This window comes from Neopsephotus bourkii, unplaced genomic scaffold, assembly GCF_033783945.1.
Source record: "Neopsephotus bourkii isolate Nb327-2 ecotype Australia unplaced genomic scaffold, CSIRO-AGI_Nbou_v1 NB_1184, whole genome shotgun sequence".
Classification (NCBI taxonomy): domain Eukaryota; kingdom Metazoa; phylum Chordata; class Aves; order Psittaciformes; family Psittacidae; genus Neopsephotus; species Neopsephotus bourkii.
Window position 1 is genome coordinate 249,553 of NW_026901669.1, and position 16,049 is coordinate 265,601.

Consider the following 16,049-nt stretch of genomic DNA (forward strand, 5'->3'; position numbering starts at 1 on the left):
CGAGACACAGGTGACTCCAGTATACCTAAGCAAACTTGAGTTCCTACCACCACTTCTGACCATCTACAACTAACACAGTTCCACTGTTACTTCTCCATTTACCCTGCCTGCAGCAGGCACCCCCAAGGGTAATATGCCCATGACAGTGTCAAAGAGAACTATTCAGGTGAAGAGAGACTGCTGGAGGTAATACAATCACCCTGCTCAGACCACGCCAATATACAGCACCTTGACTGGTTAAGATTTGAGTCCTTTCCAAAGCTATAGATACCATAATGTCTCCAGGTGTTTGCTTCAGCGTTTGATCACCTCAAGAGTGAAAAAAAATTTTTCTTCATGTTTTCCAGCCTGAGCCATATTCACAGTCCCTTGCTGTAGCAGCACACAGGAGTCTGGCTCTATGTTTTCTGCATCCTCCCACAAGAGAAAGGAAGACAGCGCTGAGATCCCTCTGAAGCCCTCTCTTCACCAGGCTCTGCAACCACAGTTTCTTCCACCTCTTCTCACAGGTGATGCGCTCCAGCCCCTACATCATCCTGGTGTCCTCAAGGGAGCACAGTCCGCTAAGTACCTGCCTTTCCAGCAGTGCTGCGCCCACCCATCCAGTCACCAGCCTGACCTTTCACGCTCAGTCATCCTGCCTCAGTGCAAACCTGCCTGGGTCGAATGCCATCAGGCCCCAGTTCTCTGGGATGTCAAGGTCCCTCTAATAGTAGAGCTGTACCCAGCATATCAACTGGTCCCCACATCACAGTGTTACCTGCAAACTAGATGGAGGATCACTACTTCACCAGAAACATGTTCAGTAACGGGGGTTTTGATGCTGACACCATCCCAGCCACTGTCATCCCACTATTTTTACCACTTTCACAGCTCTTCCCCAATTCTTCATGTTCACTATGTCCTTTATAAAGACGCAGCCAAAACACAACAAATCACTGAAGCTGTTTTTCCTCAATGTTCAAGTTCTTTATTATTGGTACTTTCTGTACCTCACTGCATAAAAGCAGGACCAGTAAGATTTAAATCCCATCCCCTCTTTTCTTCCCCCCACCAAAGAAAACATCCATTTTTCCACACTAGGAGTTAACCAGTGCATTATGAATTTAGACTGGCTAAACATTTTCTCCTGAGAACTCCATTGCAGGTTTCAGGATGTAACTGACTCTACTGCTCAACCATCCTCATTCAGGATGACCAAGTCTTCCCACCCTCACACTGATTTCAAATTACGAAGAGAAAAATGAATTCATATAACATTTTATCAACCCAAAATTGTTGCAGGTTACTGGTTTAAAGAAAGATTTATAGACACAACTTCTATGGCTAAGCATCATGGGTGACTGACCAGTTACAGCCAGCAAGTGGAAGATGCTACAGGTACAAGAGACTGATAGTGTTTTAAAAATGAATTTAGTGAAAAAAAATGTAAAAAAAAGAAAAGAATTCTGGATGCGTCTCCCTGAGTTTTTTCAGTTCAGCTCAACATACAGCCATGACGAACATCAAATATATCTTGGATTCCACTTTCTTGAAATAGGCCGCTGCAGCACACATCACCATTTGCTGCTTCGCTTCTTCACAATCACAGTCATAGATTTCTGTAAATTGAACACACTTCTCTGTCAAGCCTCCAAAAATCATAAGGGATGTCTGAAACTGCTCACAAATCTAACCTGCATCCAACCTCCTAAATCAATTGCAATAGCAGTTTTCAGATCGTATCACACAGTTTCCAGATCATATCACACAAGCAGCAATCCTGCCCCAAAACGCACACAAACCGCAAGGATCATAGACTCCCAGGGTTTCTGAGCCAAAACGCTCAACAACCTACTATTACATCTGCACAAAAGTTCTTTCTAAAAGCTGTTGCTTACTCCTGGTGCCATGTCAACTTACAAACAGGGAAAAAGTGATGCCATGCGGAAGATCTATGTAGAAAGTCTGCACACGCTAAAAACAGGCATATGGTATGTTTTTAAGGAGAATGAAAACATCACTTTAAAATGGCAACCTGTAGGCAGGGAAGAAAAGTCCATCACAGTTCAGATCCTGCAGATACTGGCACACGCACCTAATGAAAGGAGAAGTATCTATGCCTAAAACCCAAATCTTTGTAGAGCAAGAGCCCGAGCAGATAGCAAATATAAATCTCTAATATTTCTACTTTGAAATCTGAACAAACACGACGTGCAAAGCAGAGAAACATGAAGAGGTGTGCTGAAAAAAACATGCAGCAAATGTTTCCAAACTGTTATGCTGTAGTTTCTTACTGCAGGTTCAGTCATATAGCACTGTTCCACCTCTTCTCCAGCAGACCCAACTGTTCCATATACCAGCCATCCTTTGTGGTTTAATTGTCACTCCTCAGGCTCTCATACAAACAGAAGCCATGCGAATAAACACTGTGTATGGCTTTTAGCAATTTGTAAACAATTTCAGGGTAGTCCTAACAGGTAGCTTTCCAGGTATACATATTATGAAGCAAATTAATAAGATTGACAGAATTCATACTTTATTCTTCAACATACAGACTGGCAGAAAATATATCAGATAACTAACAACATTCCTCCCACTCCTTCCAAAAAAAATGTGCCCTGAATCAGTAGCACTACTGGGAAAAGCCAAAATCCCTCATTCATAAAGGGCAGAGAAAACAATCACAAAAACCCTTTCACAGTGTAAGCAATGCTCTTTTGATACTGGCTGCATACCCTGGTGCTACAGTTGTGTACATTATACAGAAGAACAATTCAGTGAAAGACTTTTTTGTGGTAAGTTTTTCTGGTTGACTGGATTTTAAGGGTTTGGAGTTTGGGGGAGGGGAAGGAAGGTGTGTTTTGTTTGGGGTTTCTTGTTTTGGTTTTGTTGCTGTTTTTCAATTAAAGTGATGCAGTATGTCTCTTTAAGACTACCATTTGCCATTTGTGATTTTCCCAGAAGCTGGTGACCAACCCGAGTGCCAAGAGCTTTGAGCTCTGAAATTCTACAGTGTTTAATCAAAGGCTGGTTATTTTGACAGCCCATGCCCAAGAAAACCACACCAGCTGCTCAAAAATTCAGTAACCAACACAGAGTATTGGTGTGGATGGAGAACCCCAGTCATTACAACAGAAACAACAGAAACATTTTGACACACTTTACCATCAACAGACTGATCACAGATGTTAGTTTTTCATACATCATGGCTGCAAAGGGCTTGGCATGAGAGGGAAGATGCATAAGCTCAACCTAAACACGATGCCAGGGATAATGGGAAAAGCAGTCGCTGGAGCTGAGAGCTGGGAAGCCAAGCTCCCAACTGAGAAAAACCTAAGGAAGGGTGTTTTAAGAATGAATACTTGAAGCACATGTGTGCAATTGAGAAGCTCAGGAAACAAAACCTCTGTACACTGTCTTTGCTTTAAACACTTCTGAAAACACCAATGACTTAACTATTTCAAAACCCACTTCCTGCATCTTTCCCTGAATAAAGCAAAGTATTACACATTACACATCAAATAATTTCCAGAAGGAAGCTTTAAGTCATCAGGGAACAACAGCAGCATTTTTCACCTCAAGAATGGGGAATTCTAACCACTGAGCACTTACTGTACCTTTGCATACACAAAGAAGGAAAAAACAATTTAGAACAAGCATAGAAAAATGCAACAAGAAGGTGTTTAAAACTATAAATAGCACAAAAAAAAAAAAAAACCAACACCAAAAAACCCAAAACACAATAAAACAAACAAAACCCAGAAAAACAAAAGTGGGAGAAAGCACCAACATCATACGAGAATAGTCATTCAAAGGTAGCTCCCACTGCAAACTTCACACAATGTTCTATGACATTTTGGTACTCTACCTTCTCGTTAACTCACCCACATCTAGCATCACATTAACATGGACAACTCTGAAGTTTAGATGACACATCTCCACCTGAACTTCAGCTATGCAGCAGATGCCATGCAAGAGACCACTCAGAATACCTGAAGTGCAAGAATTAAGCAAAAAAGCTGCAATGCTATTAGCTGGAAAAGATTCAAAGCTGATCTTTCTTAGAAAAAAAACACCATAGGTCAAAGATCCTATGCACCTGTGGATTTCATTTTGCCAAGATAATTTGGAGGTGAAAAAAACCCTGCTATATAAGCAGTAAAAACTAAATATAAAAAGTAAAGAAACAAAATCCACCACTTTTTTTTTCTAATTGAGCACAGCTTTTGCCAAGAATTTGCAATATTTAGAACCATATCTACTAGTATTCTCTAAAGCAGTTTCTCATTTTAACCTTTTTGTGACAAGGCAAACATACTTCTCACAATGTATTGAGAAGGGTGTTGACTTTTCAGTCCCTACACCCACCTGAAAGCACGGGTGAAGCAGTGAGAGCACAAAATCCGCTGTGCTGCCTAACTTTTTTTCTGCAGTAATTTCATCCTGGAAAGAAATACCTTAAGGCTCAAATAGCACATGTAATGTGGCTGAGATGCCAACTTGGGATGGATATGAAAATGCAAATGTTGTAGCACTGCCATCAAATACAGAAAATCATGCAGGCATAAGAAGAAACTGTTACGACATGAACAAAGCTAATACACATGCAAACACATACAGGTGTATTCCTGTAATTTTATGTGACATTCCTTTTCTTTGAACAGAGGCTGTACTGCATATTGAATCACCAATCACCTGTTACTAGTTACTTTAACTGAGATGAGATCATCAGCTTCAAAACCAGACGAACTCCAACCAAAAACTGTACCAGACGTCAGACCGAAACTGCTTTTCAGCTGCAATGCCTGTGGAGTGACACCAGTAGAAAAATGTCAACACACACTCACATCTAACACCTTTCCTCTTAATGAAAATTAATCTCTATCCCATTTTTTAGGCAATTAACAACTTTGAGCAAGGCAGTAGCTAACAAAGGACGTGTGAGTTTTCCAACCAAATCGATTTCCAGCTATCTTACAGCTCTGTATTATGTTCTTCTCTGTAGCTCCCTAAACTCAGAGTCCTTCTGGCAGCTGAAGGGTCAGTTCCAGTAGGTTATCCACTTTGAATCAATGGATACTGAGAATACTCAGTGTCTTGATGGATTAGAACAAAAGGATAGTTCAGATTATTTCACAAGCAGATGTTGCAAAGCAGAGCATATGTTTCAAAATTGTATGCTTATCTCTGGTCTTCTTCCTATTATTAAACTGAAATTTGTAGTGTAGAGACAATTTAAGCTTTTTCATTCCTGTGCTCCTGCACATTCTACATTTGAAATATGCAGGTATATACAAGGATAAAGTTGCTCACACTGTAAAAACTAATTAAAAGATCTGCACATCAGTTTCATTTTATTAATTTTCCTTAAAATATATTTATCTCAATCTCACATTACCTGTAAACCCTTACATCAGCATGGGGAAATATCAACGTCTGCTAGTATTCACTTCAGATAGTTGGTGGTTGCGCTCAAAAAAGATACCTCCAAAGTAACTTCATACAATACATTTATGGCATAGAACAATTTCAGGCCATAATATTATTGTTTCCAGTTCATATAGGCACAAGTTAATTTAGCAAAGAAAGTCAAAATGAAATAAAAGAATAGTCACTGACTAAAAGATTAGTCACTGAGAATGACTAAAGTGAACGTACATTATCTGAAAGTAATTGTTATGGAAGTACATTTGCATTCATTTCCCAAATTAATCCCAGAAATATGCAATTTATGTCTTTTCTAGCTAACTTCTTGAATGTATGTCTGCTAATGTTAATTCCATTACTACAATCTATTCAGAGTACAACTAATTTAAGCAGGAAACTAAGCCTTCTATCTTCCTTTATAATTCAACACTACCAAAACCATCACACTAACATTATAACAAATTATTCTGAAATACTAAAGGTAATTACAATCTTCCAAGACAGATCAGTTCTACCCAACAAACACACACAGTAACAGGTTTACAATATTGTGGTAACTCTAACCAAGAAGCAACACCAAGCCACTTCTTTACTTAGGAACATTGTACTTTAATCAATTCAAATCAAGGTGCTACAACTATTTTTCACTTTGGGTTGCTTATTTTTGTTTGGTTTTCATCTGTCAAAACCAATTGCAACTCTTCAAAATCATCCACATGCTGAAATGTGCTTCACTTGTTCTGACTAAGAAGTTGTCTTTCCATCTTGCTTTATTTTACACAGTTATAAAGCTGTGAAAGCATCACCATGACATAAATCAGAGACCTTGTATCTAGCTCCAGGCACACCAGAATTAAGTATGACACTCACTGTAAGTGCTTTCCAGTTTGAGAACAAACCAGACATACCATGCATAGGTGGTATAAGTACACACAGCTCCTAAAGGCACAAAAGCTTACACGTGCTCATATGATCATACAGGGATTTTTCCTACTTGTATTTCAGCTGCTTAGTGTGTACAGCATTAGGCAGCATTGCTATGAATTCAAACAGGTTTTTACCGCACTTAACACACTTGTACTGTCTTCACAAGAAAGTCCATCCCCCCACAGCCTGCAGTTGTGCATGTTTGAAAACTGGCACTGACCCTTTCATCAGCAGCCTCTCCAAACTGAACAACTTCTGAGATGCCTACAGTCACCTGACTCACAAAGCACCTCCCATTACTCTTCCCCACAATGGTTTCTGATGGGACTTGGCCTCATGTGCATCTTACACAATAATCTTTAAGTCACTCCAACTAAAGATTCTGCCACCTAAGGAGGGCAAGCAAAATTGACTAAATTTAACAAAGTTAACTGGATGACATCCAGAAAGCTCATACGCATAAAAGTTGCACCCATCAGCTATATGCACCACACCAGTAATGTTAAGTACACACAGCTTTCAAAAGACATTTTTCCTTTCCAAATGCTGCAGAACCTGAGAATGTTAATACAGACCTTACCAAAAAGACAAACCAGCCATCACTAAATATTTTTCTGCTGGGGCGGGGGAATAGTAAACCTTCTCCCATCTTTGCATATAAATTACAGTAATTTCACTAACCCTTAATGTTTCAAGACCAGACCACAGTACAGATTTGTATCAAAAAATAATATATTAGGACTAGCAATAGGAGAGTATCACTTTCAAGAGCACAACCAAGAGGATGCTCAGCAAAAGAACCCAAGTTCAGCCCTGACACCAGTGTCCAATGCAATATTTCTTACTCTGGTGGCAAATATTTGAATGAAACAGGTAGACTTTCACAAAATCAGAATAACTATCTTTGGAGAAAAACAAATACACTTCTCGTCTGCAATTTAGAAATCTTCTGCATTTGTCTGTAAATTATGACATTATCTCAAAAGGACCAGAGATCATACTTCCTGAAGATACTTTCTATATTTTTGAGATCATGGCTGACAACAAACTACTGCTAATGTACTACAAATCTGCTACTGTGGCTTAAGTATATCATACAACTCCATCATTAACTCAGGCACCTGCGAGGGATGTTTTGAGCAAACTGGTTCTGACTACACCAGTTAACAATGTTAAGAGCACAGAACTTTTAAGCATGGGATCTGTTCTAGGGAACACCAAAACTTAAGGACAAACCTCTTCCCTTTTTGCAGAGTAAAAAGGTCATAATTTCCTAAGTAAGGTCCTTGCAGTAAGGTCCTTGCATACCACCTAGGCCTGTGGTGAATTCACTGTATGATAAGCGTATATGAAAAGTTCCTTTTCTCACCAGGATTTTCCAGATCATGGGAGATACACAAGCTTTAATCTCCCAGCAGTAGCATACCAGGTCAATTTGTCTATAAGATTATTAAGAGCCTGGGAAGGTTAGAAGTTTTGAGGCCATGCTTTAGGATAATGTTATCACCTACACGCCAAGCAATTAAAAGGGAAAAAGCAAAAAAAAAAAAAAATTGAAATATAGTTTTATCAGGTAAAACCTCCACGTCTAGATGACATATATTGGAAGCATATCTTTCTCCTCTATATTTTACTTAGAAGGCCCAGACAGCAGGATGGGTGAGACTGATATTCCCCTTATGCTGCGTGGTCACAGCAAACAGCAAAAGCTATTTTTGAGCCATGTAATGCAATTCAAAGGTAAAAATTCAAGTTTTTCCTCAACTTCCTACATGGCAATCAAAGATTTAATATGCTGCCAACCACAGATTTCAAAGGGACTTGTCTATTAAACCTACTTCATTTCAGAGCAAAATTTCCATCAGTATAAACACGAATACTACAAACACCTGTAAATCATCCCAGCCAGTCCCCATGTCATGAGCACGGCCAAAAATATGTTCTAAGGGGAGAATAATCAGATACCTTATTTATCCACCCTCTAGGACCAGAGAATGTCTGGTTTTCTGTCATTCTCCCACAGCAATTCCTAATTCCTGACTTCATACACACACAAGAACCGTTTCCTGGCTGCAGTTCACAAAATGTTTAGGCCCCAGTCCCGAAACACCTAAGGCTCTCGTTTAAATTTTAGCATGTGGGAACCTCCCCAGCAGTCCCGAACGAGTTCTGGCGTCTGACAACGAGCACGTAAGCCCAGGCACTGCAACCCCAGTCCTTAAAACATCGAAGCTCCAGGACAGGAAAAACAGAAAGACTCTGGTTCAGAGTCTCCGGCTCAGGGAGACCCAGCTGCGGGTTACACCTGATAGGGAACTCAGGAACACGCGGGCCCCAAAGGCATCCACCGGGGTTCCCACAGAGGCACCCCAACTTCCAAGGCACGTCGGAGCTCCGCGCAGGAACCGGAGGTGACATGCCGCTGTGCACGCTATTTCCGCAGGTACCGCAGCGAGGGGCAGCGCCTGGTTCAGGGACAGGGACCCCAAAACCCCCTTTCGGGAGTTCAGCCCCGCGGGCTGGCTGCAGGCCGGCGGCCGCTGCACGAAGAAGAGCAGGACGGGCGAGGCTGGACAGGCCCCGGCGCTGCCATGGGCGTACCACGGGCCAGGCCCGAGGCGCGGCGGCACCAGCGGCGGGGCAGCGCTGGAGGCGGGGAGGGGACCTGAGGCGACACCCGCAGCCCCGCGCTTCACAACGCCGAGCCCGGCCGACCGGAGGCCTCGGCTCCCCGCTGCTGACGGGCGACACGCGGCCTGTGGGCTGCTGCCCTGCGACCTGCCCAGCTCGGTCCCGCAGCTACCGGACCCCACCCGGGTATGGGTCACCCTGCGGCACGGCCGCGGTTCCGGGCGCTGCCGCGGACAACTCGAAGGCCCCTCAGCCCGGCGGCAGCGGACACCCGGGACTGAACCATCCTCCGGGGCCCTTCGCGCTCACCTGGTGGTGGGCCCCTGGCGCCCGGGGCGGCGCGGGGTGTGCCGTGTCCGGCGGAGCTGCCCCGGCCCTGGCTGCGCGCTCCTGGCTCTGGCGGGTTCGGCCCGTGCGGGAGCGACGGCGGGCAGAGCGCGGGGGGCGGCTGTAAGCGACCAGAGCCGCCGCTCATGGCGAGCCCGGGGAAGCCGAAGCTAGTGCGGGGCTGGGGGGGCGGCAGGAGGAGGGAGGCGGCCGAGGGGGAGGTGGCTGCAGCGACCTCAGCAGCGGCGGAGGAGGTGGTGGAGGAGGCGGGGGGCGGCGGAGGGGAGGAGGAGAAGGCAGGCAGGAAGGGGGCGGTGGAAGAAGCCGCGCATCGGCGGTGCCAGCCCGCCTCACCGGGCTTTTGGAGGGGTGGCCGCTCGCCGCAGTTCTTCCCGCTGCGCGGAGCGCCACCGCGGTCCCGCTGGCTGGCGGGGGACAGGCAGCGGGCTTCGGACTGAGCCCCACGGGGCGCTGGGCGGGCAGCTACCTGCATCGCTCCTCGCTGCGGGACCGGTTACAGCCCGCGGGGAGACATCGACAGCGCCTGGACCGGCAGTGGGAGCGGGCGCCGAGCCATCCTGGGGGAGACGCGACCTCAGCCGTCCGGCTCGCAGCCCAGGAGGCAGTCCTGCCCCGCCTGCTTCCTTTGCCCGGGCCCAGCGGGCGGGAGTGCTGAGCGCTCAGCCTCCCCCAGGCCGCTCGCCCCCTGCACAGCGCTGCACGGAAGCAGCGGTACAGAGACAGGGTGAGCCGGGGCTCACGCCGCGATCGGCTGAGTCCCGGGGGGGCCTCAGCCCGCCCCAGGCAGACCCAGACCCTGTGCGCAGAGCCCGGAGTCATCCTCGCGTTGCGCTGCCGGGGGTCATGCTGCGGGCCCTTGGGCGCTGGGGCCTCACCGCCCTCCCCACCTGCGCCGCGCTGAGCACCGCCGTGCTCCGATGACACCGACCGACCGCTGGAGCGGGCAAAGGCCGCATCTGCTGGGCGTGCGGGCCTCTGTAGGGATTGCGCCGGGGCGGGCTCCGGTGCGAGCAGAAAGTCGGAGCTGTCGATAAACGCCTGAATTTGCCACTGGAATTGCGGTTTATGAGGTTGGTGTCAGGTAAGCGCCGTTCAAGCGAATCCAATGGCATGAGGAGGTGCTGGGAACGCGGCTAAGGGTTTCTCTCAAAGCAGTGGAAATGCCGCTGGGCGAGCGAATGGCTCTGCTGGGGTGAAAGTTGCGCTTACCGAGCTGGGCCTGCGGGGTTTGGCTTTCGGGAAGAGCAAAAAGCGGCAAGATCTATACATGCATCACCAAACAAAAAAAAAACCAAAACTGCTGCTTGGCAAGATCTGATAGCTGGGGGGATGTGCTTGCTGTCATCGATACAGCAGTAATCCTGCGAGATCGAAATAGAATCATAGAATAGTTAGGGTTGGAAAGGACCTGAAGATCATCAAGTTCCAACCCCCCTGCCATGGGCTCTAAACCATATCACCCAAGGCCTCGTCCAACCTGGCCTTGAGTACTGCCAGGGATGGAGCATTCACAACCTCCCTGGGCAACCTATTCCAGTGCCTCACCACTCTAACAGGAAAAAATTTCCTCCTTATATCCAATCTAAACTTCCCATTTAAGTTTGAACCCATTACCCCTTGTCCTGTCACTACAGTCCCTAATGAAGAGTCCATCCCCAGCATCCCTATAGGCCCCCTTCAGATTGAGTATTCTTCCCGTACCACACGGCACTTTCTCCTGCGCAACGCTGTGAGTGGAAAAGGTTTCTTCATATCCTGCCTTTGTCAGCATTACTCCGCTGTGCCACCCTTTCCCCTCTCTCCTTAATGTCACTGATGGAGGCTTTCAGCTGTGGTGGGACAAGGTGATCATGACCCCGCAGAGGCCAGCACCTTGGGGACTTGTTTCTCAGTGCTGACATGGTTCATTGTCCCAGCAGTTATATCCCAGCTGCTCAAATCCTTCCTCGACGTGTTTTCTTAAAGTCCACAGAGTCAGCCCCAAACCAGGAAACAACTACAACAGCTCCTGCCTTGTTATGTGTTGGATGGATGTTGGGTGACAGAAGCTCCCCATGACAGTGTGTGCTTGAGCCCAGAACCCCCCTGTGTGCTGGGCTGCATCCCCAAGGCTTGAGCAACAGGTCAAGGGAGGGGATTCTCCCCCTCTGCTGCTCTCTGGGGAGACCCCCACGTGCAGTCCTGTGTCCAGCTTTGGGGCAGCAACACAAGAGGGACTTGGAGCTGTTGGAGCAAGTCCAGAGGAGGCCACAGTGATGCTGTGAGGGCTGGAGCAGCTCTGCTCTGGAGACAGGCTGAGAGAGCTGGGCTGGTTCAGCCTTGGGAAGAGAAGGCTCCAGAGAGATCTTAGTGCAGGTCCCAGTGCATAAAGGGGCCAACAAGAAAGCTGGAGAGGGGTTCTAGTTGAAACTAGATGAGCTTTAAAGGTAGCTTCCAACCTAGACCATTCTGTGATTCTATTATGATCCTGTGGAACACGAAGGTCTGAAGTTCTTTCTAATCATGTCTTCTGTATCACCTTTCCAGTGTATCTGCAGGTCTTTCAGATTGCTTCTGTAGAGTAAGCACATGCAAGCATGAAAGCACATGCAGCTGCATGAAGATCCTGGCAATGCACAGATGGCAGAAGGATGAACAGAGTCACTGTTGCTTTGTGATGATTCATTTTTCACTTACTTCCTAGAGGGAAATTGCTTTAAAACTGCTGCCATACTGAAGTTACTTCATGAGATTGCACTGTGGCACAGACTTCCTTTTTTTTGTGAGACCTCCAAAACTTTGCATATTTGAATATTGGAGTATTTTATACTACAGGGAAAGGTGTGAAAATGGCATCAGTCCTTCAACTAAGACAATATTTTAATTTTTCTGCACCTTGATTGTCTTCCAGAAATAAACAAAGAACACATATTTCTGCAGTATGAAGCTACTTCAACTCTTAATGCAGTATGCACTCCAGACTAAAGGCTGGCTGGCTGCAGCTGTGCAGACAGTTTACCTTGACAGTTCTTGTGCATTGCTCTTCATTTACTTCTGAAGCTGAGGAGTTCCCTTTTTCCTGTTGGTTCTAAATTTAAATCAAGATAAATTTTCAAGATAATATCATTAGAAGAACAGATCCATGTGTCCTTTAACTCTAATAGGACAAGAAGAGGTGATGCCTTTAGCCTAATACCTTGTTAGGGTAATTACCACCTTTGGCAAACCATCAAGCTTTTGGTCATATACAGAAAGCCTTCTTCAGGTATGCTTAAAGTCTTCAGGTACTTAAAGACAAGGTTTTCTCTTTTTAAGGTTTAAAACAACTGGTATCTTAACTCATTTTCCAAACCAGAAACATACGGATGTCCAGAATTGAATTCATTGATGGTTTACATGAAAAGGGGAAAAGTTATAACAAGTGGGGTTTGTCTTTCTCTCTTCTCTCTTCTTCTTCCTCTCTCTTCTTTTTTTTTTTTTTATTTATTTGCTTGTTTTTTCTTTTTTATCTATTGTGTCTTTTGTTTTGTTTTAAAGTCCATGAATTTGTAATACTGCAATGATTGGAAAGCTACTGCACTCAAAATTGTAGAGCTTTTTTTTTTCAGGTGGATTCAGACCTCACTGTTTTGAGTCAGAATGATCACTACAAGAACATCTGACACTGATGTAAGCTCTTTTGCAGATCAGGACTGCTTGTTTCTTCAAATCTCATAACTAATTCTGCATAAAAAACAACACAGAATTTGAGTCTAGATTTCCGTATCTACAAGTGGTCTGCCAGGATCAGTCAGAACCAGATTCTTGGTTGTTACCATATTCCTGTGTTGAAAAGAGGTATATCGTTACATTAAAAATAGAGTAGGTTAAACTCCTACTTCCAAGGCACCTCTTAAAAACTGGCAACAGCTGAAGTGTTTAATGGTTTGTGAGCCAGACTTTGCAATGGGATGATTTTAGCCCTTAATCCTTCATTACCTCTTGTTTTGTACCCCTCAGTGCTGCTGAAATGCCTGATTATGAGAGGGACATGTAGAAGAGATCTACTGGAAGCAAGACTGATGAGATGGCAGTTAGTGGGAAAAAATAATTCAGGAGGGAGTTGTGTCAGATTTTTTAAAAGATGCCTCTCTCATCAGAAAGCAGATAAATGTACTTCAGAAGGCAAATAAACAGCAAATTTCTTGTACAGAAAAAAATGCGTATCCAGCTTCCTGCAGACAGAAATCTGTTTTTTAAGTAGTTGAGAAGCACATATGAAATCAGCAGTGTGTAAACCCTTTCTTGTTGAGTGCAGTACTTGTGGAGTATGAGATATTTCCACTGGCACTAATATCACAACTGCTGCGTTTTCCATGTCCACAGCTGTCTGCTCCTTACTGCAGGCATAGCCTAAATAGCCATTTGTGAGTTGGAGGCCAGTCCTGCCAAATGCTGAGTTTCTGCTGTAGGAGTCACTGGCTTAGTATCTGGCTACGGACTGATCTGCAGGGACTAAGGCAAGTCTGATGTTGAAGCTGCCACTGTGATGAGTGATGGGATATCTTTACAGTGAGGGTGGTAAAACAGGCACGGGTTGCCCAGAGAGGTGGTAGATGCACCATCTCTGGAAACATGCAAGGTGAGGCTGGATGTGGCTCTGGGCAACCTGATCTAGTTGAAAATGTCCCTGCTCGTTGCAGAGTGGTTGGACTAGGTGACCTTTGAAGGCCCCTTCCAACCTAAACTGTTCTATGATACTATGATTGTGAACCTTATTGAAGAATGAGAAATGCAAAAGGCAGGATTTCAATACATGCTTCTATGAGTGTAGACTATTAGGGAGGGATTGGATCCATCATAGAGGCAGAAGAATCTTTGGCAGCAGGCTGGCCAATTTGGTGAGATGGGCTTTAAACTGAAGGACTTGGGGTGGTGGGGAGAGAGGGAGGCTGTCCAGAGCGTCAATGCTCACACCAATGCTTCCTCCTGGGGAGTAGGTCTAGCTAACCAGTGCAGGGATAGGTGTTGCTTGATTGCCTATGAAGGTAAGGATTTTGAGGCTAACTGTATTAAGGGTGTTTATGGTGAATCTTACACCCTTTCTAAGGAACCTAATTGTGAAATTATAAATTAAGCACCCATTGCTTTTAGGAACTCCACAGAATATACCTTGTGCAGCACTTTGAACACAAGCCTATTCCGTCTGCTGTAACTTTCAGGTGTATTAGACCCAGAGACCCCTCAACTGTATTCTGTCAGCATGTGGAGAGAATTACACAGCCAAGTATGCAATAGTTTAAGTGTCCTGTGCCTTACCTAACTTCTCAGCAGTTCTCTCCATGAAAAGCCCTGTTTTGTAAAATTATTCCCAAAGCAAGATACTTCTTACAGCTTGATTAAAGAAGGTTGGAAAGGATGCTAAATTAGGGACTCCCTCACTGCCTGCCTTGCTTCAGATACGATGTGTATTGTAATTTGTTTTTGACTGATATGCATTTCCCTCCTGGCCAGCACAGCCCTTCTTTATCTCTCAGAATAGTAGATTTTCTGGATGAATTATGTTAAACCAGTGCCTCTTTGCCTGAGGCAGTTGAAGTTACTGTCAACATGTTGACGAAGTTACTGGTCTACTTTTCCACTGAGCCCCTTCAAAGCCACTCAGCAGATGAATGAGACACATTGGAGGACTCCAGCTATTCAGTTAGTAACTGAACCAAAATGTTATTTGTGATTTTACCAGCAGTTCTTGTGAACAGCATTATTTGATAGTCACTGGTGTGGAAAGACATTAAACAGTTCTCATCCCTCAGATGATTGTTGAAAGTCTTGATTTACACCAGCCTAGAGTGAAGGACGAGGTGTTGTTACAATTTTATGACTACAGCTCTGCAGAACTGGGGAGGATGTGTGATTGTGGGAGGGGTTTTGTGTCTGAATGCCTAGTATATCTAGGCAGTGTGGAACAAATAAACATCAATAAGCATATACCTCTTTGGGGACTCTGAAGGCAGATCGCCTGTTCCAGTGATGCATAAGATATCAAAAGAGAGTCCAGAATGGCTGCAGTGGGTGGAAGATTTTTCATAAAGATGAAGGAGCATTGATGAAAGCAAGGAGAGGTTTAGAGCTGTCTGTGAGGATTGATGAGGGGGAGGAGAACTCAGATGGTGTTTCACCTTTCAACTAAGGCATTAGCAAGGAAGAGGGAAATGCAAGGACTGGTGAATTCACGAGCCACGGTCGTGTGGGACAGGATCACAGCTGTGGTTCCCTATCTGGGAGCTTGGGTGAAAACCTAACATCAGCCTAAAAGTGACCAGCAGCCCCTGCATTTCATTCCTTGTGTCTGACATGCAATAGGAAGATCTTTCCTGAACCCAGGAAAGAGGAAGGCCCTAAAACTCACTGTGACCATAGGTATATGCTAGGATATTGGCTGGAAAGTCAGGGTGATGTGCCCAAGATGATATAAGAAGCATGTAGCCAAGATAGAAGGAAGAGCCAAGTTCCCTAAGTCCCATCTAGTGAATGCTTGATAATGCCTTCCATTCTACAAGCCTCAGTGTACCTGACTGCAGGTGTGAATGTCATAAGCTTGATACTGGGAAAATATCTGGAATGAAGCCAGACAGCCAGTGCTTCAAGAAGAGAAATTTTAGGAAATCTTCTATGGCTGGATCAAATAAGCCACGACCTAGAGCTGCTGCTGTGTTGCTTCCCTGAAGGTCAGGTAAATGCAAGACTTCATGCTGGGTTTCCAGAATTTCCCAGTC

General features: G+C 45.0%; 1 protein-coding gene and 1 long non-coding RNA gene across 2 annotated transcripts in view; one reads left to right on the forward strand and one right to left on the reverse strand.

The window, feature by feature from the left end:
• RNF38 (ring finger protein 38) overlaps window positions 1-9,787 on the reverse strand; it is an 82,453-nt gene extending 72,666 nt beyond the window's left edge. Inside the window, exon 1 of the mRNA XM_061364064.1 lies at window positions 9,277-9,787. Within this exon, the coding sequence (XP_061220048.1) occupies window positions 9,277-9,787 (511 nt within the window). The remainder of the gene's footprint in view (window positions 1-9,276) is intronic.
• A 1,509-nt stretch (window positions 9,788-11,296) lies between these two features.
• LOC133218032 (uncharacterized) lies at window positions 11,297-15,085 on the forward strand. The gene is made up of 2 exons (XR_009727038.1): window positions 11,297-12,963; window positions 13,294-15,085. It is a non-coding gene; the product is annotated as an uncharacterized LOC133218032 (long non-coding RNA).
• Window positions 15,086-16,049: the final 964 nt, after the last annotated feature.